This window comes from Myiozetetes cayanensis, unplaced genomic scaffold (assembly GCF_022539395.1).
Source record: "Myiozetetes cayanensis isolate MyiCay16 unplaced genomic scaffold, myiCay2020 scf24, whole genome shotgun sequence".
In the NCBI taxonomy this organism is placed as follows: Eukaryota; Metazoa; Chordata; class Aves; order Passeriformes; family Tyrannidae; genus Myiozetetes; species Myiozetetes cayanensis.
The window spans coordinates 10,112,676-10,137,356 of NW_026087456.1; the positions used below are offsets into that span (position 1 = coordinate 10,112,676).

At 51.4% G+C, this 24,681-nt stretch overlaps 3 protein-coding genes across 3 annotated transcripts; all 3 read right to left on the reverse strand.

The window, feature by feature from the left end:
• Nucleotides 1–342: 342 nt before the first annotated feature.
• On the reverse strand, nt 343–1,109 carry LOC126642741 (interleukin-8-like). The gene is given in 5 exon segments (XM_050320608.1): nt 343–367; nt 471–554; nt 719–788; nt 791–847; nt 1,046–1,109. Coding segments are annotated over 5 exon segments (300 nt in total).
• A 1,185-nt stretch (nt 1,110–2,294) lies between these two features.
• On the reverse strand, nt 2,295–4,045 carry LOC126642735 (growth-regulated alpha protein-like). Its single transcript, XM_050320604.1, has 4 exons — nt 3,958–4,045; nt 3,504–3,633; nt 2,927–3,010; nt 2,295–2,467 (listed from the first exon to the last, which is right to left on the reverse strand). The coding sequence occupies exons 1-4, from the start codon at nt 4,043–4,045 to the stop codon at nt 2,455–2,457; spliced, it is 315 nt and encodes a 104-aa protein (XP_050176561.1). The 3' UTR covers nt 2,295–2,454.
• A 14,065-nt stretch (nt 4,046–18,110) lies between these two features.
• CCNG2 (cyclin G2) lies at nt 18,111–24,002 on the reverse strand. Its single transcript, XM_050320605.1, has 7 exons — nt 23,629–24,002; nt 22,543–22,680; nt 21,459–21,709; nt 21,260–21,338; nt 21,069–21,167; nt 20,047–20,252; nt 18,111–19,927 (listed from the first exon to the last, which is right to left on the reverse strand). Exons 1-7 carry the CDS (start codon nt 23,737–23,739, stop codon nt 19,795–19,797), a joined length of 1,017 nt encoding a protein of 338 aa, XP_050176562.1. The 5' UTR covers nt 23,740–24,002; the 3' UTR covers nt 18,111–19,794.
• Nucleotides 24,003–24,681: the final 679 nt, after the last annotated feature.

The window sequence follows — 24,681 nt, forward strand, 5'->3', positions numbered from 1 at the left end:
AGGCTGGAGCCCCTATGCCCCTGCTGACCCCTGAGCACCCCGAGCCCCCAGAATGCCACAGGAAGGGATGCAAGGGACGGTAACCTCAGGTTGTCACCTTTATTGGGCCTGTTGGGTTGTGCCCAAAAAGGACACGCAGCGCATGGCTGCAGGGTGGGAGGGGAGGGAGACAGGGACTGACACTGTCAAAGGTTTAAAGGCATAAAATGCCAAGGGAAAAGGGCTTCAGGGGATCAGGTGGGAGGATGCTCCCTTCTGGACTGGGGTGAAGTGGCAGCAGGATGGGGAGAGGGGGCAGTTCTGGGCCCAGCACATCTGGCCGTCCCACCGGTGGCAGCTTCCTCAGCGGGGCTGCTCTTTCTTCCTCCTGCCAAAAGCAGAAGGGGGAGGAACGTGTGAACAGGTCCCCACGGGATGCCCCTGGTCCTGCCAGGAGCACCGAGCGCTCAGGAGGAGAGGGGGGCTCTTACAGGTGAGGGAGGTCCTTCAAGAGTTTCTTCACCCAAGGGGTGTCAGGATCCACGCAGACCCTATCCTGGGATTTTAGCTTAATCCTAGAAAACACATGGGCTTTCAGCACTGTCACTTCCCCCTCCTGCAGTGGGGGGGTCTCAAGCCGCCGAGCCCCCCACCCTTCTCATAAAAATGAGCATGAAAGTGAAGTAATTCAGGGAATACGGGGGGAGCGGGAGGTTCGGAACCCCCGGGACACACTTACACCACCTCGAGGCGCCGGCAGCTGCTCCCCACGGGCCGGACCTCGATGCTGCTGTATTTTGCCGGGGGATGAAGGATGTGGTGGTTTTACGGCAGCGGCAGCTCAGGTTGCCATTGGTTTCCAGGAGAGCTGGTGGGGCACGCGGCCGTGGCTCACCCATCACCCAAAATCCCACTGCCATCCTCAAAACCATTCTTGTGCAGTGCATGTGTCCCCACACCTCACCAGATCACCCGCTTTAAACCCCGGAGACGGCAGCATAACACCCCTGAAAGCCTCACCACTTCCCTTCCAGCATCCCCCAAGCCCACCCGAGGGCAGCCTCACCTGCGTCCCCGGGGCAGTGGGTCGCCAGCAGCACCCCCAGCAGCAGGGCCACCCACGCAGCCATGCCGGCCCCAGCCCGGCACCGGCAGCATCCCCCTATTTGAGCCGGAAAATAGGAGAAGTGAGGCGGCACGGGCGGCCCCGGGGTCGGGGCGGTTTTCGCCCGTCCCGCTCTGTGCTGACTGCGCTCGCTGAGCTTGCAGTGCTGCCGACCAAACGTGGCTCAGGGCTTGGCAGGGGCCCAGGCTTCCCGAAACTGGCTCCGTTTTCCCCTTCCCAGAATGCCGGGTCTTGTGAAGAGATCAGCTGTTTCCCCCAAGTTTGTTCTTAGCCCACACAGCCCCACAAGTTCAGAGGTTTCTCTGTCCTGCATGATCAGATATTACTCATTTCTCCTACAACCACGCTGCCCCCCTACAAGGCACAGACCAGCAGAGCTCTGGTGACATTTGCTTCTGATCTTTTACCTCAAAACTCCACCACATGACCTCACAGCCATTCCCAATATATTTCCTTTTTGGCCTGGATTGATTTTTACAGCTGCCTGCTAACCCCAGCCCTATCGCAAACACCAGCACTCGGATGTGGGATGCATTGGCTGGATCCAGCTCCCTGCCAGGAACATCATGGCCTCCAGTCAGGACTGAGGGAAACAACAGCTGAGGATGGGAAGGACCCTCGACAAGGGGGAATGGCTTTACGCTGCCAGAGGGCAGGGTTAGATGGGATTTTGGGAGGAAGGTTTTTCCTGTGAGGGTGGGGAGGCCCTGGCACAGGCTGCCCAGAGAAGCTGTGGCTGCCCCATCCCTGGAAGTGTCCAAGGCCAGCTTGGACAGGGCTTGGAGCAGCCTGGGATAGTGGAAGGTGTCTGGGATAGTGGAAACCATACGAGCTTTAAGGTGCCTTCCAACCCAAACTGTCCTATGATTCTATGTCATATATTACTTCAAAGCTAGGAAATGCAGGGAAAATACAACAGCAGGAAAAATCCTGAATTTTATTGGACTTGAGCTCTCGGGACAGGACACACCACTGTGCCACACAAACCCCAGACACACAGTCTGTCACTGAGCACTTCGCACAGAATCACAAAGTCATTCCTAAAGAAGCAGGAGCAGCCCCTGACAGAGAACAGCTTCACAGTCCACAGGCGAGTAAATAAATGAAGGATTCAGATTCACGCTTATCCAAGGACCAAATGCAGAGAGAAACACCCCCACAAACCCACCCTGGGGTTGGGATCAGCAGTGAGCCACCCTCCCTACAGGCACTGCCAGTGGAGCCAGATGTGGGGATTTCAGGAAGGCGGGGAAGCGAGGGCAAGGTGAGGAGCAGCCAGGTCTGCACACCCAGGCATCGTCCACCAGCCCATCTTGGGGCTCTGGGCATCAACTTCCTTAGCAGGAAACTTATCTTTTCTTCCTGCAAAAAGCAGAAGGAGGAGAAATGTGTGAATGCCGAGAACAGTGGGTCCTGGGGAGGAAGCTCCTGCCCAAAAGCAAAGGAAGTCACTGCCATTTCCCCGGGGTGGGAATCACTCGCTGGGACAGCCACAAACCCGGCACGGGCACAGAGTGGGGCGGTTTCCCAGCTCTGCACTGACACACTACTGCACCTGCAATGAGCCAACCCTGCTCCTGCCACTGCTCCCCACCTTTTTTTTTACTCTAAAATGTTTCTGGAGAACATGACCCGTGGACGGGTCGTGTTGGACTTGCACAGCAAAGAGTTGCCCCTCACTGCCTTGGGAGTGGGTCCCTTGGCCACCAGCAGCACCCTGAGAGCCCCCCAGATCCACGAGCGCTTTCCGGGAATGCAGATGTGCTGGGAATGCTGTCTAAGACCACCTGAGCCAAAGGGGTTTCCATCAAAGCAACTCACGTGCTGGCGATACGCTTCAGCAGCTTCTTTACCCAAGGGGCTTCGGGATTCACACACACCTTCCCTGCAGCTCTTAACTTAATTCTGAAACGCAAGGAGAGCTCCTGAGCATTCCTGTCCCACTCAAACACAGGGAATCAAGCAGCCAGAGCTGATGGGCAAGAGTCAGCTTTCACTCACAGCACCAGAGAAAGCAGCCAGAGACAGAGGAAGCCACAGGATGGCAAGGAACAAGGAAAATGCAACACATTCCCATGCAGAGCAGAGACTTGAAGACCAGAACACGGTTCAAACACAATTTTTTCCTGGAGATTTACAAATGTATCAATGTTGAGCAGTTAAAGAATTCTGGGAAAATTAGTTATGGCGCAGCGTTTAAAGATGTGCTCCCTCCGAGCTGCAAACAACCCCCTCTCCAGCACGCTCCCCGCTAAGCACCAGCATAAGGAAATCCCACTTTCCCTGGCTGAAAATATTCCTTTGGGTCCTGCAGCAGGGAGCAAGCCAGCAGCAGTTCTGGAGAGGTTTCCAGCAAGGCAGTGCAGAAGCAGGATGGCGGCAGAAGCACAGCACTTACATGATCTCCGTGCGCCTGCAGGTGCTGCCCACAGGCCTTATCTCAATGCTCTCGTATTTCTTGGGACTGATGTAGTCCGAGGTTGCCTTGGCACACCTACAGCTCAGGTTCCCGTTCACCTCCAGGATGGCTGGCAGAGAGAGAACGGGGCAACTTAACAGCGCAACTAACTGTGCTGTGCTGTTAGAGATGCAGCAGCTCCCAGAGCCAAGGGAAGTTTCCCTTTCCATGTTTTCACTGACAGCACTGTAGGGACCACAGTAAGAAGCCGTGCCTGTACCTCAGTTCCCTGCTCCCACACAGCTCCTGAAAGCTGAACCAGACCCCGGCAAAGGACGGACACACTTTTTCCCTCAGCTAAGCAGGCAGGAAAATCCCAATCTCCTCCAGTCCCTGGATGTGGGTGATGCCCACCCACAGCAGGGAGCTGACAGCAAAGCCACCTGGAGCTCACCTGCGTGGGCTGAGTGGGACATCAGCAGCAGCAGCAGCAGCCACAGGAGCACAGGGGCTCCCGTCCCTATCCCAGCCGGCACTCGCATCCTCCCGGCAGGATTGGCCCCAGGGGCGCTCTGAGGAGCCGGGCGCACAAACACCCCTATTTATTCAGGAGAGTCACGCTCCGACTCAGGCACAAGGGTCACACTTGAGCAGTCAACAGCCAGCCAGCAGAGCATGGAGAGGGGTGACATCATTTCTCGGCTGCTCCCACAGCCCCTCAGAGGCTGAATGGACAATATTATTGATCGAGACCTGCCGCTGAGACGAGGCGCAGATTTGGATTCCCCACACGCAGTTTCTGTTGGGTTTGTGCTCATATCACCCTTCACTCCCCTGAGCATTTACCCCTCAACCACATGAAAAAGCCCAGAATAAAACCAGGGCGCCAGCCCTGGCTGAGCAGGAGGGGGGTTACTGCACTCAGACATTTACATATTTCTTTCTTAGGGCTGTATTTCCCCCACGCTATTTTTGCTGCCTCTTTCATCAGCAAAAACGCCTCGCCATAGAAAAATAATCAAGATCTCTGCTCTGTTGCCACTCAGACCCTTCATATCTCATGCTTGGCTGGACCACTAACACACCCAGGACTGCCACAGCAGCATCCCATGTCCTTGGATGTCAATGGGACAGAGGCTGCCCTGAATAAAGTCTGCAAAGTCACCAGCCAGGAAGCCAAAGGGGAAGGGGACAGGCGAGGAGGAAGGAAGAGGGCACAAGAAAAGTGATGTGGTTTGTGTGATAATGTTGTAATTTGGAGCATTCAAATTGCATCAGCATTTTATATAGTAACAAAATGGTACATTTAAAAAAAAAAAAAAAAGAAGTCTTCCACTCAAGCTACTCATCTCCCTCTGAAAACCTGTTTTTTCCTCTAAGTACAAAAGTCTTGTGAAGACCTTGTTCAAGAGATCAAGGCCAAAACCAGATGACTGAGTTTAACTCCCTGTACACCAGGGTCATGGAGAGGCCAGGGAAAATTTCCATGAGCTATTCCCCAAGTCCTACAGGAGGAACGAGCACCTTGCTGTCACAGGAGTGAAAAAGGACATGGCCTTAAAACTGCTTTTTGTTCAGTCCTTTCAGATTTAAATTTCCTTGCAGACAGTTATTAGAAGCCCAGCCTGGGACTGATTTTGCTGAGTGGTGGAAGGGAAAAAAAATATGGTGGGGAAGGCAGCAATTCACCAGGAGAGATGACCAGTCACCTACACAAGCACAAAAGGTCTCTCGGAATCTGTCCAGGTAGGAAAGGCAGGATTGGTGTGGAGGGGGCAAGGAAGGAGGACTTGGCTGCCACGCCAGGGTTTCCGAATCAGCCCACTGGTTCTGATGGACGACTAACGTGCAATTGAGGAGCATGTGGTGTTTTCTCAGGAAGGAAAAGCCGCAGTCACTGCAGTGGCTGATGTTTCTGCACACCAGTGGGAGTTTTGAAAAGGGAGAAGGGGGGTGAGGAGCTGACCCGCCACTATATTTAAGTTAACCGCTTCCTAGATGCCAGGAATTCGGAAGAGGGGCCCTCACATAGTGGTCTGTGGCCTCATCCAGGCCAGAATCAACCGAAACATGTACACAGCATCTTCACAGCTTCTCTATTTTCTGCAGCAGCTGCACCTTTGCAGGCAAGACTTCTATTTCAGTAATGTTTTATCTTATTTTTATCAGGTTTTTTACACCTGCTGAATCCTTCCCCCAGCACCTAAATCACAGCCAAAATTTTTCAGCCCACCCCTCCCTTCCTCACAGCTCACCCAGGGCTCCTTGCAGGAGAAAAAAAAAAAAAAACCCCAACTATGGGGTTTTTTTGCTTTAAATTCCCCAAAAAAACCCCAACCTCAGTGAATCTTCACTGCTGTGGTTTGTGGTCCTTTACCTGCTTCAAAGATAAAGATGCCTCCTACCGAAACCTGAAACTCACACCTATTTCAGCCTCGGTGTGAGAGCACCAGAATTAGCCAAAACCTAACGAAATCAGCCCAAAATTAGGTTGGCTGAGCGACCTGTTGAGCTCAGTCACTTTTTCAAGCCAAGGTGAACAGACTTGCTGGTGATGCGGCATGGGGACAAAAATCTCAGTGTTGGCTCATTTTTGGAGAGAGCAGAGCAGCGACACCTCTGCAAGCAGGTGAGAAACCTGCTACGGGAATTTTTAAAACCGTCTGTCCAAACACAGGGAAGATGGTAAGAGGGACATGTGAAAGAGATGGGAGAAGGCAGAAGGAGAAAGGCTCCGAGCAGGAACCAGAGGAACTGAGGATAACTTTGAGACCTGTGGCGTGCATTCCTGCCTCCCCAGTCAATGCCGAGCCATAGGACCTCTGTGGAGCAGCTTTCTGCGGCAGGGACAGCCGCAGGAGATGCTGAGCATCACGTCAGCACGAGCCCCGCAGCAGGGGCAGTTTTTGGGACATCCCGGCCACCCCAGAGATGCAAATGGCACCGAGCGAGCCCAGGAGAAAACCCCCGGACTGCTGTGTCAACCCGCAGCAGAAAAGCCCCGCGGGGAGCACCCCGGCACCCCCCCGGCCCTCCCGAGCTCTCGAGCCGCTTCTGATGCGAGTCAATCCGAAAGGCGCAGCCGAGGAGCGGCGTTATCCCTGAGGCACGGCGGCACAGCCGAAAGCACCGCGCCGCTGCCACGGCCGACGTGAGGCAGGAGGGAGATCCCAGGGCTTTCCCAGAAAGTGCCACCGAGGCCGTGGGCCCCGGTTCCGTCCCCACGCATTTGCATGTGGGCGCAGGAACCGGTCTAGACGCCGCAGGTGCCGCCGTTGGAGATTTGCATCGCGGTGACGGCGGCGGCTCAACCCCTGGCCATGGATGCAACGGGATGATGAGGGGCAGGGGGTCGGGCTGCGAGGGGAGGGAGCCAATGGACAGCAAAGTGGGTGCACTGTGAGCCAGCTGTGCCCCTGTTGACGGGGCCTTGCTGCTCTCCCTGCATAGTCAGAGACACTCCAGCCTGGAGTCCTCCGCATCTCCGGCGCCCGGGAGGAAGGGCTCTGGCTTTTAGCGCTTCCTTCTCAAAGTATTCAAAAAAGCCATCCAGGTCTACCTCACAATGGCTTAACATGCTCCTGGAAACTCCTCCAGCTAGATCTTGCTTCACAAGGTGGGAAGTTTCCACCCCCAACAACCCCCAGCATCTTTCCCTGGAATACCAAGAGGATGCAGCAAGCCTGCAACTGGAAAAAGGACTTCGACCCTGGGACTGCCAGGACACGGAAGGAGTCACGTGAGCTTTCACAGTCAGACCTCTGGGTGGAGAGGACCAGAGAGATACCAAAGAGATGCCACAAATACAACAAAGATGGTCCGCAGGTTCACACTCCAGAGGGAGCAGCCTCCTGACGGCACCTTCTGATTTCTGGAGCCAAATTATATCCTGTTTGGGCAACCTGTTTAGGCAAACACTTCCCGAAAGTCCTAGCACCAATCTCCCAGGAGTGTTATGGCAGAGTCTCCTCCCCTTCTCCTTAGAGTCTGACGTCTTGATAAATGCAGCTACAACTTTGGTTAAACATTTTCTATTTTCCCAGTTATTAGTGGTTTCCACTTTACTTGAGCCCATAATTAAGCTGCCTCCACATTACTTGGCTTGCAGAATAACCCAGAGTTATTTTTTTCACTCATGTCCACTTAATGCTTTGAGGCCTTTCCTTATCCTCTTTTTGCCAGGTGTCTCCCCACTTGTTTTTTCCTCGGGGAAGATGCTTTCCCCACATTTCACCCACAAGCCACCACAGGAGTAGCTGTGTTAAAAAAAAGCCCCAAGCCAAGAGCAACTGTTCTCCAGCAGCAAGTAGAAGTGCACATGGTAAGGAGGGGAAATCCAGGTCTGCACTGAGAAGGAAGCTGCAATACTAGTGTCTTCTGGGGAAATGAGCAGCCCTCCCACCCCTTGGAAAGCCCCTTCTCAAGCTTTCCTCTTGAACCCAGTACCCCTTGAATCAGCACTTTGGACACCAGAGCCTTGTGCCCAGAGATGCTCTCAAAGGAGACAGAGAAACCTGAGCCCAGCTTCTGCTAAGGACAGGAGTCTCAGCAGGAACTGATACTGAAAGGAGCTGTCTGGGGGTAAAACAACCCAGTTCACGTTTGGGGGTATGAAAGGAAAGTTGGGTCAAGCACACAAGTCATGCTTCATGCTGGAAGGCCAGCAAGCTCTGGCCTGCCGGGTGGAAATGGGGAGGGAGATGAAAGGGCAGCACTCAGGGAGAGAAGAAAGGCTTTGGGAGACACGTGAAAGTGAAACCAAGAAGCACAAAGCCATAAAACCCATGAAATCTGCTTTGATCTTTCCTCAGCTTTTATCTCACTTGCCGCTCACGACGCACACCCTGAAAACTAATAAGGCCTAAATTGGAGTCAAATCTGTCGCAGGGCACAGCCGGGGGCTGGATCTAGAATGTCCCTGCAGCTGTTTGGGCATCTCCCCTCCCTTCCACACCCCACCCTGCCAGCCCCTCACAGGCACTCACTCGAGCATCTCCTGGCTTGAGGTTCTGTTGCGTGAGAAAGGTTTTCCATCCCACACCCGAAGGTCCCCGGCGCGGCTAACCCACGGGAATGGAAAACGGGGGAAAAGCCGTTTTGACCTAACAGGCTGTTTTTTTTCAGGGGTAAGCAACAAGAAAGTTGACCCAGCCAGTGCAGCTCGGAGCGGAGGCCACTAGAGAGCAGCAGACACCAGCATTGCTGAGGGCAGCCGAGCAAGGGAAGACGGAGCGGGAAAGGAGACTCCCAGACGGCCCGGGATCTGCCCAGGTGTCCAGCTGGTCGGCAAAGGATCACAATCCAAGGTGAGTGAGTGTATAGAAAAAAAAGTTAAACCTTTGTAAGTGTTACGTGTGCCTGCTCTCATCACAAAGATGGGGAGGGGGGAGGTGTCCCTGAAAAGGCGGCTTCCAGAAGTATTTCTGAACCACCAGCTTCGAGTTTTGTCCCCCAGTCTGTCATTCCTGCTCACGGCTGTGTGCCAAAGTGCACAAAGAGTGGGGTGCCCAAGGAACGGGCACGGAGATGGGACACAGCCCAGAAGGACCAAGTGACTGCGTGTTGGGGTGGGGATGAACAGGAGAAACTCAGACCTGGGGAAGGAAAGGGAAGGCAAGGCAGGAGATGAGATGAAAGGAGGGCTTCCTCCTCTCCCGAAACGCACAGGTTGGTTGGTGCTCTTTGCTCAATTCCCAGGCAAGAGCAGTAGCAGAACTGGCTCGTCTTGATGTTCTGCAGCAAAGCAGAGTTCAGGGGAGGTTTTTGGGTGGGGAGAGGCACAGAGGCATCCTGGAAATCTAGAAATGCAGGTTAGACCCTGCAGACCCTGCAGCAATGTAAAGGGACCTTCGTCTGAGGGAGGATGGAGGAAGATCACCCTGAAAGATGAGGAGGAGGAGAGGGAGATGCCTTCTTTCTCCTGCATGGCTGGGGGCCTAGATGCAGCCAACATCACGCCCGTTTTTCCAACTCCAGAGATTGCCAGAGGCGTGAAGATGCAGTGCCTTTTTAGCATGTGTACCCTGGCTCTATTCCCAGCTAGAAAGCTGGGAGGTTAAGTGATCTTAAGCTGAGACAGGAGCCTTACTGTTGCAGCTACACACCTGGAAACAGCTGGAAGCTGTTAAGTGCCACGGGAAGCCAGCATGCCAGTCGGGAAACACAACGGCTGGGGCTTCCCACTGGGAGCAGCTGGAGAACTGGAGAGCAGGCTGCCTGCCTCCATCGCTGCCGTGACCTCACAGTGTTCCTCTTCCCTGAATCCCAAAGAGGAGCCGTGGTGGGATCCAAGTTTAGGGGAGCTCAAGACAAACCTCTTCCCTAATTTCTCCTGTGTTTTAGCTTGTAAGGGAGTTTTGCATCCCATAGAGATGCTTCCCCCAGGACACTGTTGGATACCTGTTTGCTGAAAGGCAACAGGGGGCAGGGCAGCCTGCGATGTCACAATTCCAGAGAGGAAAGGTGAAGGAGGGAAAGACTGTGGAATGGGGCAGCATTTTCCCCAGGGTTTGGGCAAACTGTTCCCCAGGAAGCATCCAGCCTTGGGGACTGATATAAGCAGCCTGTCCGACAGTTATGTGTGAGCCTGGCTTTTCCTGGCTGGTACAGCTGGTTATCATTCCAGCTGGAGGGGAGTGATACTGGCAAAGCCACCCCATGGGACTGGAGGGCATTCAGCTGCTCCCTGGAGAGCTACTCCCCAGCTTTGCAGGGAGCATGGATAAAACGCATTTCCATGCCAAACATCCTCAGAAACAGGGATTTTTAATACTTGGGAAATATCAGCCGACGCAAACTAATGCTTTAAGTCCATCCCAACTGCTTCAAACACTCATCCAGCATGTGGAGGCAACTGAGAGGGACCCTCCCCGGTTTGCTTTGTCATGCTAAAGGAAATGATGTTTATCTGCCCCAAACTCACAGGCATGGGACTGAGAGACCAGCAGCAACACAAGAACGTGATTCACATCACATTTTCATCAAGCCCTGCCTCACCCACAGCGTGTTCTGTGCTGTTGAATCAGCCCGTGGAAGTGTTTAAAGGTCACAGTGCTAAATGCCATCGAAGTATTTTTGCTGCTCCGACTGCATCAGCCCCAGGACTGTGCCTGCCCTGCTTCAGGGTGCTGCATCCTGCCTCAGATGCCACAGGGTATCTGACAATGTGCAGGAGGTCACACAGTCCCTATCCCAGCTCTCACACAGCTCCAAGGTGAGACAGCCGCATCCAGTCACACCCCTGTGTCACCTCCCACCTCCTCACAAGTAATGCCACAGCTATTTGCCCTACCCAGCTGATATTCCCCTAGCAGAAGCTAGTTTCTGAGCTATTTTCTGAATTGCTCGAGCTATGGGGGTGTTTGCATAAACAGCAGCACACTCACACCCTCCCTCCCCAGCCTCTCCTAAGGTTAGTCACCATCCTGCCTAACCCCAGACTAACCTGCAGGCAGGGAGCCCACGTTTCTACCACACCTACGGAAAAAACCTTCTTTGGAGGTGCACAAAACCACAGTAAGTGCCTGCATTTCAGGGTCACAACAGAAGCCCCACAACAAGCCATTTGCACATTGAATCACACAATGGTTCAGGTTGGTAAGGGATCTTAAAGCCCATCCAGTCCCACCTTCCACTTGCCCAGGTTACTCCAAGCCCCGTCCAACCCAGCCTTGGACGCTCCCAGGGATGAGGCAGCCACCAACTTCAAGTTACAAGTACTTCAAATAGAAGTAAAAACACTGTCCTAACCCCAAACCTGTGTTCTGTAGACAGTGTTTCTCTGAGGAACACAGGCTGCTTGAAAGACACAATGGGAAAGCTTTGTGTGGAAAAAGCAGAATCCTGACTCTGCTCCTTCCTGCGCTCATTCTCTCTTTATTCCTCTACTTCCAACACGACAAGACTGGCCAGGTAAACAAAATCATACCCCTCTCTGCAGAAAGCACAAACAAGCAAAATCATACACCACTCCCACAGAGAGAAGGAACAACCCAGAAGAAATAAGACACAAGCAACCCAAAAGGCTGTTGCTGCAGATTCAGAACAGGGTAACAGCTGCTCTCCACATTTCAACTTCACTAGAGAAAACAGGCTCTTCCCTTAGGACCATCTTTTCAACCACTTAGAAAACTGCTGCGTTGGCACAGAACTCTCTAACAAAGAGTAAATTTCAACTCAACTGCTTCCAAGGCACGTTGCACTGACACCAGGTATCATTGTTCCCTGAGCACACCTAGACAAGAGAAAGGCTCCCCACTGTGCAGAGACTTCTACTTGCATCTGAAAGAAGGTGAGGATGAGCATATTTCTGCGAGTTAACAAGTTCCTGTTCCAGTTCAATTGGAGCCACCAGCATAAACTACTAGTACAACAATTGGAAAAGCTGTGTGTACTTACATATGGAAGTCTGAGTGCTGGAGGAGCAACCAAGTGAGAACCCTGTCACCTCTGCAGCCAAACCATGCTTCCCAATCTGCTAACAAACGTGGCACTGGGTCTCCTACCACGAGCAGGAAGCTGCAAGGGAGTCTCTACACCTGGGCTGAGTTAGGAAGTACCCAATTCCCTGTAAAGCATTCCCACCTGGGAAGGGGGCAGCTCGTTTGGGTGCCTTCCTCAGCTGCCTGGTGATGGGCAGCAGGAGGAGATGGGAAGAAGACAAATTAATGACATTTTACCCTCTGAGTCCTTTGCCAAAGGCTTCTGCCATCCCCTCTCAAATGTCTTAGTAAAATCACTGAGTCCCTGCTGCTTGCACAGGCACAGGATTTCCCTGTCATTCATGTCCTGCTGCTCTCTCCCCTCTTTGCAGCAAAGCTTTTTAGCACGTGCCAATCCCTCAAGTCAGAAAGTAGCTTAACATTAAATTTGTGCCCAAGGAGCCAAAAAATCCAGCGTTAACAGGCTCTCCTCTCTCCTTTCATTCTGCTTACACACTTCCAGTGACCCATTTTACATAGCCCTGAGGGCTGGAGGGGCTCTGCAGCCAGACTTCTCCTGCTTGCTCGGATTTCCACACAGATGCAGGGCCGAGCTTGTTTTTCCCTAACCGTGACAAAGAGGATGCAGAGGTAGTTTCTGACTATTCCAGCTGCTTTGAGGCAGGTTACCTGGGACAGACGCAGTGAGAAACAGATAGGAGTTCAGAGAAGTGATTAAAAGTGACAGAAAGCACTGAAAAAATTCAAACTGCCCTTATTCACACCTAGAGAAAGCTGTAGCAAGATCTTACTAGGAAAAGCCCTCCTATAGGATTAGTCCTGCTCAGAGGCTCCCTCTCCAACAGGGGGCTGCCAGCCTTGGGTCACGTATCCTTCGTCCACAGTGCAATAAATACCCCAGATAATGCTTTAAAACAATCCCCTGACAGGCTGCACGTAGAGGCTTGTCAAGCCTCAAGCACCCTGCAGGCTGCACTTGAAAACCTCTGTCCTGGGCGATTTATCCAGCATGGAGGTTCTTTTCTCCCCCAGCCCCATCTCCTTAGCTGCAGGTTGTTTCCTTCTGTAGAAGTTTCCTTTCTGCTGGTGCTGTTGAGGTTGAACCCCGGGAAGGGGCTGATTTCCATCCAGTCCACTGCAAAACCCTTTCTCTCCACGTGGGCTGTCTTCCTGCAACTCCTTCTCTACATGAGACCATTTCCCTGCCACTTCCCACAAATTCCACACAAAAACACCCCCTATCCCTTTAACCTTTCTCTTGCCTCTCTACATTTCCACCCCGACCTATCGCCCCCCTCCATTAAAAAATAACAGACAGCCACAGCCCCTTTATATTATATCTGTAATCTTTGTAAGGCACTCCAAGCACTTTGAGAGTTTCAAAGCACTTGCAGGGATAATAATTATCCTGTGTTCTTACCCAGAAGGGCATGGAAATGCTATCACGAGGTTCAAATAAGTCAGCACACTTAGATACCTTTCCAAATGTGTTTGGAATAGTTTATTTTCAGGCCTTTGATGAGAAAATCATATACACAGAGTCTGACTTTTTTTTCTCTGGCCTTGGTGGGGCGGGGAAATGAGTTCTCCTAAGCTCTCATCCCTGGAAATTGTGCCCCAGCCTGGATCCTCCTCCCTGCACGTACAATCAGAGTCACTAGTGAGCTTTAAAACTGCTTGTGGCTAAAGATAAAATGGTCAGAGATCCTCCATCTTACACTTTGTGATCCTTCCTTCTATCTGTCTGCTCACAGCTTGCTGTTAAGACACAAGGTCTGGCCAATTACTCCTGGCTCAATCTACTGCAGGGTATTTCCACTTGTGAAATGGAAATTAAGAGACTGGCCCAGGATCCAAGCGTGGATTTGAATTTCAGACTTCCTGAAGTTCAGGAGCATTCCGACTTGTTTCTCATTCAGCCCACAGTAACATGGGGCAACTTTGCCTGCTTGTTTCCAAAAACCTGTTACTAGAGATAAGAACTTGCTCAAGCAAACATTTGCAAAACTCAGGTGTTGATTAGGTATTTTATATCCAAAGCCTTCCCTCTGGGGTAACCCTAAGGACTTACAAGGCCTGAGTTTCAGAACTCCTAGATCTCCCCAGCTCCTTCAGAACGTGGAGGCAGATGGAGATGTTCAGCTACTGGAAAAATCACCCTCTCTGCACACGGCTGGAAAAATGCTGCTCCAGTTTGGCATCCAAGCAGCCTCCCTAGATCTCCTCTGCCTCACGAGGTTGTGTTTGAGGCACGGGCGAGGGGAAGGACAGAAAAGCGTGTGCTGACATCAACTACCTCTGAAAGGACTTTGATCTGCAGGGCTGGTGAGCAAACACCCCCCCGGGGAGCAAGGCATTCCACAGAGCGTTTCATTTGCCTCTCCTACAGCACAGGGCACACAGGACAGCGCTGGAGGGATGACAGGGCTGTCACCTACTGCTGCTTACTAAAAACCAAGTCACTCCCTGCTCCCAGCTCAGGAAGATACAAACTGATCGCAGAGCAACAATATGGAGCGATGGCCAGCGCAGGCTGAAGGGCCCCTCAAGGTGCAGAGTCTGAGAGATGGGCCTGGAAGGATCTAAAGGAAGCAATAACATAACAGCTTTGACCCCAGTGAAGCAAAAAATTAATTTCTGACCAGAGCCAGCATGGCTTTAACGCTCTGAGGGCTCAAAGCTATATGGAAAGAGTCCAGCCCTGTGACTTCAGGTGGACCTTTTGTTAAAGAGATGAATCCCAGGGGCATTCTGAAGGCAGGCTTCCATGGCAACTGTGGGAAAAGCCCGTTGAATAGAGCAGGAGAGTTGGTAAATTCTCCATTACACAAAGTCTCTTCCAACAACTGTGGCAGTACTGAAAACCTTCCAGACAAACCCCGATTAAAATGTACATCAGCACAGGCAGCACAGCATTTATTTAGGAGTTTATTTAACACTCAGGCCTTCAGCTGCTTCCTACAGAAATCCAAAGCCATCCCAGTCTTTTGTGTTGAGAATTACACACCAGTTGTAACAGCTGTCCAGCACTCAGCTAAGTATGAATAAACATTTGACATGTTAAATGACTGCCTTCCTGGCTGCTTGGCAGGATAAGGTGCATGGGTTTTTCCCACTGAAGCAGCAATCCATGTTTTCACAGGCATTAGGAGCCACACAGCATCCCTGCACACAGATCACAAGAGGACACATATCATCACCTGCTTGATGTAAAAGAAAACACCCTGAGAACCAACGTGGAATTAGAGTGCAGGAGTGAATCCCTAAAGGGGCTGTAAGAATATGCCAACAGCTACTCCAGTGGCAGTGGGAGGCTGTGGAGGTAACCCATCCAAGTGCACGTCCTGAGAACAGAACAAATCCAGCTTCCTTCAAAGGAGACAGTTTGATATCCCAGCGGATACAGGGAGCCCGTGGTGCATTTACAGCACAGAGCAGGTGGGCTTTCCTGACTGCCCGGGCAGGATAAGGGTGGCAGGGTTCCACTACATGGAACAGTAAAAGCTTAGGGAAGCACCAGGCAGCAGAAGGATGACTTCTGGATGCACTGTGCCTACATCTTGGAGCAAAGAGCTGGCACCTAAACCACACCCAGCCTTGGATCATCTGTGGCACAAACCACCAGGCCACTGGCCCTGACTTCTACCATCCTGCTGGGACAAAGCCAGGGATCACCTCCAGTCCTCTGGCTCCCTAACAGGGTTAATAATTGAGCTCTGGATGCAAAAGGCTTCCTAGATCCCTGACTCAGCCGCTGTACATGACAGCACTGCTATTTAGACCACAGCCATGTTTTCCAAAGTTCCTTGGAGACTTGGGATTGTGAACTGCACTCTAACCTTTGAAACGTTTCACCCACAGCTACGCGAAATCCTCAGAGAACAAGCCTAGGGGCCCTTGCAAAGCAAACAGGCTGCAAGCCCTGCTTTCTCTCGGGCCCTCACACATCCCACCTTTCCACAAGGGTTCAGCTGATTTATCCTTGACAGCCGAGAACTACAGCAAGGAGCTGTTCCTGGCTTTGTTCTGCCCAGGGGGAGCAAAGGAAGCCAGAGGGTCAGGAACACACAGGAGGTCAGGGAGGAAGCGTGTGACAGAGGAAGGAGTTGCATTTGCCTTTCTAGGCCCAGGATAGAATTTCTCACCACCCACTAATCCTTGACTTCACTGGGTGGGAAGGAAGCCAGAGCCAAGCACTCTGGAAATCCCATCACAAGTGTTTCCTTCATTCAGATGTTTAATAGTGCTCACATCCCTGATGAAGACATACTTGCTACAGCCAAAGAAAACCCCACCAGCACTCTTTGAAGGAGAAATTAAATGCTTCATTAATTCAAAATTGGTTCAGATTGCAAATCAGAACCAGAACGTACAGGTCTAGAGGCAAGATTACTAATAATTCATGAGCAAAATGCTATGTTTATGCAACACTAAGGATGAGATTTTAATTGCTTATTACTCTAATTGATTTCATTCAGTTGTTATGGCAACTTTCTCCTTTTAGTAGGTGCACTACACCAGACACAGGCTCAGTGTGACGCTCCGCAGCTGCAACACATTTTAAAATAAATAATTCTCATTATCCGCTGAGTATTTACTGATTCACATTTTGTTGGGCTTCAAAGCCCTGACAGCCACGTGGGATCATAAGAATAACTCATTCCCCTGTTAGTGCAAGCACAGAAATGGCCCGAGATCATGAGGCAGTGCTGGTGTTCAGATCAGCTGTTTCCTTTTCTCTGTTTTTCAGCCTTTCATGCTACAGTCAAGCACAGAGAGCTCCAAGCTCTGACAGGAACATCCTTCTTATTCCATCAGAGGAAAAGAGGGAGCTGTTAGAGACCAGGGTCTGAACACACTGACTGATTTATTCTGAATGGTTTATTGCTCTGTGTCACTTGTTATATGTCATCGAGTGGGGGGGGAAGTCAAACTCCCTGTTTAAAAGGCCATTATCATTATTTAATTATGGAATGACAGCTCACCAGGAACAGAAATGACTCCACGACGGATCCCTTGTGGCCCGGTCCAGCCACAGGAGAACAGAAACCCACGTTTCTGTTCAGCACTACACTCCCAATAGGTTCAGCAGCACAGGCAAACACATCCCAGAAAACCTAGATATGCAGCTGGGAGCTGTCCCAGGGGATGGCTTCCCCACACAACCCTTCCCTCTCAGCCCCCTCCCAGACCTGTTATGAAAATGAGCACGTATTCCAACCCTGGAGCCTGCAAGCCTTCCAAGCCCCACCACGGGGTACCAGCGAGCCCCAAACAGCATTTAAAGCCGTGCACTCCTCCGCCATTAAAAACAGGCAAAACAACCCCCAAAATTCCCGTTCTTTGAAGGGAGCCAGGCAACCCCCCTCGGAGGGATCCACAGCCATGTGACCTGGCAAAATCAAAGTGGAGCCTAAATTATCAAACCACATTACGAAACCTGAATTATCACCACACAAGTGAACCTGACAACGCTCTTCCAAGCCAGGACCAACTTAAAAGGGGCTGAATGGCACACCTCAAGCTTCATTAATCTCCCAAGCTGTGCAAACCCGGGGATATTGCCCACGGCTTCCTACCTTCCGAGAGCCCACCTACGCCACGCGCGCGTTCCTGCCGGCTCCCGAGCGAGGCTGCACTGAGGTGACCCAAGTGGGCACCTTTGAAGTGGAAGCTGAACATCTCTTTCATGTTCAAAGCAGCCAGAACAGGCAGCAAGCAACCGGTGCTCTGAAAACCTGGGAGCAAGCACTGGCAGGAGGCACAGCTCCATTCTACAGTCAGCTCTCAGCAGTATGTTTGAGTTACTTACTGGTCAGAAGGGACTTTCACACACAGCTCCTCATGCCAAGAGTCCATCCCTCACCTGCTGCACGTGGGAAGTGAGAACTCCTGCAGTGTGTTCCTGCATTTAAAAAAGCTACGAAGGCCATGAAGAAAATAAAGTGAATCTTGTTGCTACAGCCAGATATCCCCGGAACACCCGGGGCAGGACTTCCCTTGGCAGACGGGCTCGCCTGGCACAGGCGATTCCCATCCGGTACTGCAGTCACTCCCTTCTCTTTGCCAGCTGCTCACCAGCACTCCCGGGGAAGCTGGAATCCAGCTGCAGGATCACACACCCTGGACAGCAGGAAAAAAAGTGACCGACCACTACTCGCAGCAGTTAACAAATACAGCACTTGGTTTATTTTTGTTCTCCACTGAAACAAGACTCAGTAGGTTCCTCACCCAAGGACTCCTGAAGGGAGCAGAGAGACTTGCAGCAAGAAGTCTTCAGAGGTACAGAATTTATATCATACAGAGTACACAATAAATTACTATCTACATGCCACAGACCTACAAAAAGTTACATACAATGTAAAAAAATACAGTATTTTCTGCTCGGTTTTTTAATTTTAAATTTTTTTTCTGTACATTTTTTTTTTAATTTACATTTTCATATACATTTTTTGTAAACTTTTTTTTGTGTGTGTTTTTAGAAAACTGAAATCACAGAACAGTTATGGACTTGAACAGCATCACTCTTACCTTCCTAAAGCAACGCTTGCACCTGCAGAACAGCTTTCAGCTTGTTTGCTCCTTCATTTCTACTTTGGCACCACACCACAACCTCACACCGTGATTCTGAGCTCGTTTAATCTGCTTTAGCCGTGTTCTCGCCACAGAGAAACACCATCACACTTCAATTTGTGCTTTGATAACGAAGTTCAGAGGAAAAACCGTTACATCAACTACTTCACCATCACATTTACCTGATATTACTGCATAATACCAACTTCTCCTGCACTAACTGCTTCACATCAGCATGCAAACAAGTCTGATTATGACTCAATCAATAACATGAATATACTGAAAAACAACTACAAGGGTTAAATATTCAAAGGAATGTAGACTTAGCAGGGTTTACCATGTTAAGAAGTCTAAGCTAACAGCATGGATTGACGTTAGGATTTGAAAGACACTGAAGTATACAATGTGGATTTCAGTGTAAAAACAGCCGTGTCAAAGGAAACATGAAATTACTCCACTTTGTACTGTCTTATAGTGAAAATTATATTGACTAGAAACCTCCTGCTGACCACACACACTCCTGGTGTGAAATAGGGATCCCTGAAGTTAATCAAAGTCAAAAATTGCTACTTGGAGTACACAACTCAAGACCCTGCTGAAAAGGAAAAGCAGTTTGTGTTTGGCCCATTGGAGAGTAAATCATTCCAGCCTGGCAGTATGTACACACACCATTCCACACAACCTACTCAGCCCACTGGATCTAACCCCACAGCAGCAGGGAGCGGAGCTGCCCTCAAGAGGGGCTCCAGGCCATCCTTCTGCTCAAAGCAGGGTCAAAGCTGAATTCGAGCCAAGCCCGGGTGTTTGTCATGTTGAAACCAAAGAACATCCCAGGACAAGGACTGCACAGCTCCTCCTGGTCCACTCCCACGCTTGACTGTCCCCACGGAGCACATTTTTTTCCCCATTAACTGAGCACTTCATGTTTAAATTCCAGGAAATCCTCTCCCTCTTGCTCCATGCTTCCCAGTCAAGACCCTGAAATCAGCTCAGGTGCTGAGCTGCTGAGGGGTTTGGACCACCAGGTACAGGACTACATTCATGGCTGCTGACAACAGAGCTATACAAGAACTTTTTTGCTGATCTGGGGACCTGAAAGTGTTTTAATTCCTTAAAATTACATCAACAAGAAAAGCCAAGGCAGGCATTCAAAGCACTGATTTACCACAGCAAGTCTTTGCCTTAATACAGTTTAGAGATTACCACCTTAATTATTATTGCCAAAAGACTCTATGGTGCATTAGAGACCTCAACCTAACTACCGTCCAGGCGAAATGCTAAGACCCACAGCTGAGAGTCTGCCACTTGGGTTTGGGGTTGAGCTCAAAGAAGAAGGTGCCCTCCAGGTCACAGGGAGGAGAACTGCTCAGGCTTTCCTCTCCGCTGCTCATGTCTTCACAGGAGTCTTCACTGGAAGGAACAGTGGGAAAGGTCATTTTAACAAAGCCTAGTGACAGGGAGCTGCCACCAACAGTGCAGGAAAAGGAGAATTCCCAACACGTGAACCAGGTGGTGGCAGTTTTACCAACCTCTCGCTCCCGTTGAAACATCCCCCCTCTGGAATCGTTGGCAACTCGGGCACGCTGTAGTAGCTGTTCTGGAGGTTCTGGGCTGTTCGTCTGGAAACAATCCAAACCAGCTTCTTGTGGTCAGGCTTGCAGCACTCAGGGGAGGAATACTCTGCCAGGCATTTCGAGACCAGCTCCCTCCAGTAAAGTAGGTCACCATCACTTATCTGAAAAAAAAAAAAAAAAAAAACCAAAGAGCTTATTTAGGCTGTTACACATGGGCTCTAAAGACAACCCCTCCATTTCACCCCCCTGGAAAAAAACATCAGTCAAGAGAGAAGTGAGTCATGACTGTGATACCTTTGGCAAAGTTGCTTTTGAAGGTGAACTCCCACCAACTCCTACACACCTCCCAGATAAGGCCCTGCTCAAGTCTGAGTTGACAGTTTGCCTGTCAGTTGTTGTTAACATTTTCATTATCACTTCCCAAGGATAAAAGAAACAAAGGTTATTCCATTTTAAAACTGAATGAAGAATTTTAAAATTCCTTTTCAAAATGGAATAATACTGTCCTTTAAGGAACTACTTCCACCCCACAAGAAACTGGGGTTGTACAACTGCGGTTTTTCACACCTGACCACCCTCTGGGTGAAGAACCTTTCCCTAATATCCATCCTAAACCTCCCCTGACACAGCTCCACGCTGTTCCCTCGGGTCCAGTTATTCAGGCAAAAAAGAATAACCAGCCCAGCAGTCCCTGCAGCCCCACAAACAGACTGGAAGTTTCTCCAGAACACACAGCCAGAGCTGTACAAGTTCAATCAGCTGCCTGTTAAAGCATGCACTGCACAGGCACTGGCTCAGCAGTTCTCCTGACTGTACATTGAAGCTCATTTTTAAACTGCTTCCTTCAGCTGATGCCAAACTGAACCCCTAAAAACATACCTGGGGACCCACTTAAGGGGTCCACTAAATGTAACATTTTCCATCGCTAACAGTGTCAGCCCCAGCAACTGGACGAACAATCCACTGGCAGTATTTACCTTTGAATGCTTCTGAACACGCAGGAGGATCTCCAGCAGCTCAACAGATTTCAACATCTGAACTTCCAGAGTGAGAAGGCACAAGGCCAAGACAGATGGCTAAAAGGACAAGGAAAAACAGTGCTCCATGTAGAAGGAATCATAACCATCATAACCCTACCCAGAAGTCAAAGAAAACCACTTCTACTTACTTTTGCTTTAGAGAAGACCAGACGGCAGTTGCAAGCTTTCAGCTGTGCTTCCAACTTGTCCAGATTCAATACTTCTTTCCTGTGAGACACCCAAGAGGAAAAGGAAGTGGATCAACAAGCATTTCCTCGTCAGAGAGTAAAAACTGAGGAGGCTGTGACCCTTTGGGAGGGAACCAGGGGGGCAAAAGGGCTCACTCACCTTTCTGAGGTATGACAGAGTACAATAGTATGGTACAAGTGCAAGAAGGTTAAGGCAGTAGTAGCTTTAAATTCAAAGTGCAACTTTTCTGAAATGATCTTTTCCATCCGTTTCAGGTCGGACACAGTGCATTTACATTGGCTGATGCGGATGATCTCGTGAGCAGCGGGGATGTTGCATTCCTCCTCCACCACGCGGGCGGCCAGCTGGATGCAGCAAACTCCAATGCAAGACAAGTGCTTTGGCTTCACCTGGAAAAACGCAGGAAGCACTGTGAGTACTTCCCTCCCCACTGGCACCCTGATTACACAGCAACAGTGCCTGGAACATTCACAGTTCAACAGGGGAGGACTTGCTTATCTCAACTAAAGCTGGTGGCAGCCAGCTCCTACACCGCCCCCAGTCCAAACCAGTCCCAGCAGTGCAGCTGCAGCACAACCCAGCTGGCAGAGCCCACCAGGCAGCACCCATCTGCCAGGGCAGAGGAAGTGAATTTGGACAGCCGAGCAGCCTCTGTTCAGGCCGTTCCACATCACCACACAAATCCACTGCAGTGAAAGCTGCAATTCCTCACTTCCCCGAGCGGCAGTGCTCACCTTCCCTCCCTGACAGCCCACACAGATCCAGTCTGAGCCTGTTCCAGGCAGCCCCATCCCTCTACAACTCGCTCCTGCCTCTGCTCTCCCATCTGTTTTGCGCCCCCCTCAAGGACAGACAGACCACAAACCTGATGCAATTTCAGGTTTTCTGCTGATTTAATAACAGGGAACTGCTTTAGGTTCAAACTTCCTGGCTTAAAGCAGCACAAACACGATAAAAACAACCAGGAAATTTATCATTTGGTACCAGTTCCAGAGCTAAGCTAAGCTTTAGCACGGTACCCAGAGACAGACTGGAAGACAAATAGGCTTGTTTTTCTTAATTCCTCCTTTCTTAAACATCTACACGGAAAAGGCTGCAACTTATTAGAGAAATAAATCAGCCTGCTACTTGTCTTTAGAGGTAAAAGAACTGTACTCCAGGTTTCCAAAGGAGACTCCAGATCTGTTGCTAGCACAGAATGAGTCAACAGCCACACTTGTACCTTCATAAGAGCCAAGAATCTGTCCAGGATGTTGACAGCCAAAACAAATGTTTCAGTTGCAAATCCAAAGAAGTTGGTCAGGCTCCAAAGATCTTCCACCTTGGCATTCCTTTGTCTTGGACACAGAGTGTTTTCATTCTATGGCAAGAGAGACAAAGTCAGGATTATTCTGTGGCAGCAGCAGCACTGACTGTGACCACTCACTCCCTAAATCATCTTTTATTTACATCAAATAGAAGCATTTGCTTCCTGAAATTCTTTATTTCACTTAGCTAAAAAAAAAAAAATAAAATTTAGACACTTGAGATTCCAATCACACCCGAGGTACTGAGGTTACAGCCAGGTCCTGGGTCTCACTAGAGCAATACCCAGCACAGCCACATTTCCAATTCTTATGTAAAGACATATTTAAGACTCATTTACCAAGTGCAGGCATACGCGGTGGCTCCTGACCTTAGAGATGACCACACAGCTCTCTGCCTGCGTGTCAATATTTAAGCAACAACAGTTCTGCTTTCACAACAAACAGGCAGACTCATTTCAGGGACTTGTTTTTGTTAAACATTAAGGCCCTCACCCCCCAAAAAAAAAACCTCACAGGCACCCGATGGAACGTAGCCTGCCCCGAACTCCAAGGAACTTTGGTCCTTAACGTGGCGATGTTTACGGCCAATTTACATTTTGCTGTCAAAGCACTGAGCGTTTCTTCTGGGTTCGTTTCCCCGGCCCTCGCTAATGAAAAGCCGCTTGACATCCCACCTTCCCTGCAGGAAGCTCCCCTGATGAAAACAATACAGAGCCGCTTGCTCCTGTGCTCACTCTAAACCTAAACAATAAACACTAAACGCCTCAATATTTTGCTTGCCCTGTAGGTTGCCGCAGCTCTGGGATAATACAACGTTAACACCTACGAATGAAGGCAGAGTTAAAACAAAAGGCAAGCGGTGCATAAGGGGAAAAGAATTAACTTCTCGCAGGTAACGCACGTCCACTATTAGCTCAAATTTTCTTCAAAACCATGCATTTTCTGCCCCCCCTCTCCCTCCGCCCCCTTCCCAGCCCAGGGCCCGGGCTCCCCTCGCCCACCTCGGCGGCGGCCTCGATGAGGCTGAGCCCCTTCTCGCGGGGCTGGAACCGCCCCTCCAGCTCCAGGTGGAGGTTCAGCTGTTTGAAAAGCCACAGCGCCTCGCTGCCCATCTTCCCCTTCCTCCTCTTCCGTCTCCTTCTCCTCCGCACCAGGGAAACAAAGAGGCCCCGCAGACCGGGGGCGAGGGGGCGCCGGGCCCCCCCCGCGGCCCTTCAGCGCTCGGGGAGGGGGAGGCGAGCCCGGCTCCCGTCACGGCGCGGACGGGGGTGGGCTCGGCCGCTGGTCCCGCATCCAGGCAGGGCAGCCTGGACTCCCGCGGGGAGTCACGGCACCATCACAACACCGCCCCCCCGGCCGCCGCCGCTGCTGCCGCCCCCACCCCGGCCCCGCTCCAAGATGGCGGCGCCGCGGCCCCGCCCACGCGTTTTGTTGTCCCGCGCGGAGCGATCCCCGCTAGTGAGGCGGCACGCGGAAGACAAGTAGTCCGCCCACACCCGCGCGGCTCGGTGGCGCTCCGAGAGCGCCCGGAGCCCCGGGAAGGGTGGGATGGTCCCGCGGCCCTCCGGCTCGGCTCGGAGCGGGGCGGCACCGCGCCGCTCCGGATGGACGGCGAGGCCGCGCGGAGGGACACGCGGAGAGTCGCATCACGCCTTTAAAGGGCCGCGAGCGGTGTTTCGGCCGTTTTGAAAAGACCGCCCAAACCTCCCGCGCCCTGATTGGTCCGCACATCCCCGGGGGGGGGCGTGTTGTTTACTGCCGTCCATTGGCCGCCGGCCGGGGCCGGGGCTCTCCTGATTGGTCGGGCGAGCTCTGCCCCTGCCCCGCCCACAGCTCCGGGCCCCGGCAACGGCGAGAGGCCCGCGCGCGCCCCCTCAGGCCACAGCGCGCGCGGGTCCCGCACCGCCCGTCCTGCCCTGTCCCGCGTCCCCCCGCAGGGTTAGGAGGAGCCTGCTGGCGGTCTGTGTGTATCATCTCTCGGCCTGCTGGCGGTCTGTGTGTATCTCTCGGCCTGCTGGCGGTCTGTGTGTATCTATCTCTGTGGGACCCTCCTC

Bases quoted from the DNA above. Each gene is read 5' to 3' on its own strand.
- LOC126642735 (XM_050320604.1), bottom strand. From the start codon at position 4,045: ATGCGAGTGCCGGCTGGGATAGGGACGGGAGCCCCTGTGCTCCTGTGG. The intron at 3,634-3,957 runs GTGAGCTCCAGG...TCTCTCTGCCAG, and splicing joins GTCCCACTCAGCCCACGCAG to CCATCCTGGAGGTGAACGGG. The intron at 3,011-3,503 runs GTAAGTGCTGTG...CTTGCGTTTCAG, and splicing joins TGCAGGCGCACGGAGATCAT to AATTAAGTTAAGAGCTGCAG.
- CCNG2 (XM_050320605.1), bottom strand. From the start codon at position 23,739: ATGGGCAGCGAGGCGCTGTGGCTTTTCAAACAGCTGAACCTCCACCTG. The intron at 22,681-23,628 runs GTGGGCGAGGGG...CTCTTGCCATAG, and splicing joins TCATCGAGGCCGCCGCCGAG to AATGAAAACACTCTGTGTCC. The intron at 20,253-21,068 runs GTAAATACTGCC...TTTTTTTTTCAG, and splicing joins GTGTTCAGAAGCATTCAAAG to ATAAGTGATGGTGACCTACT.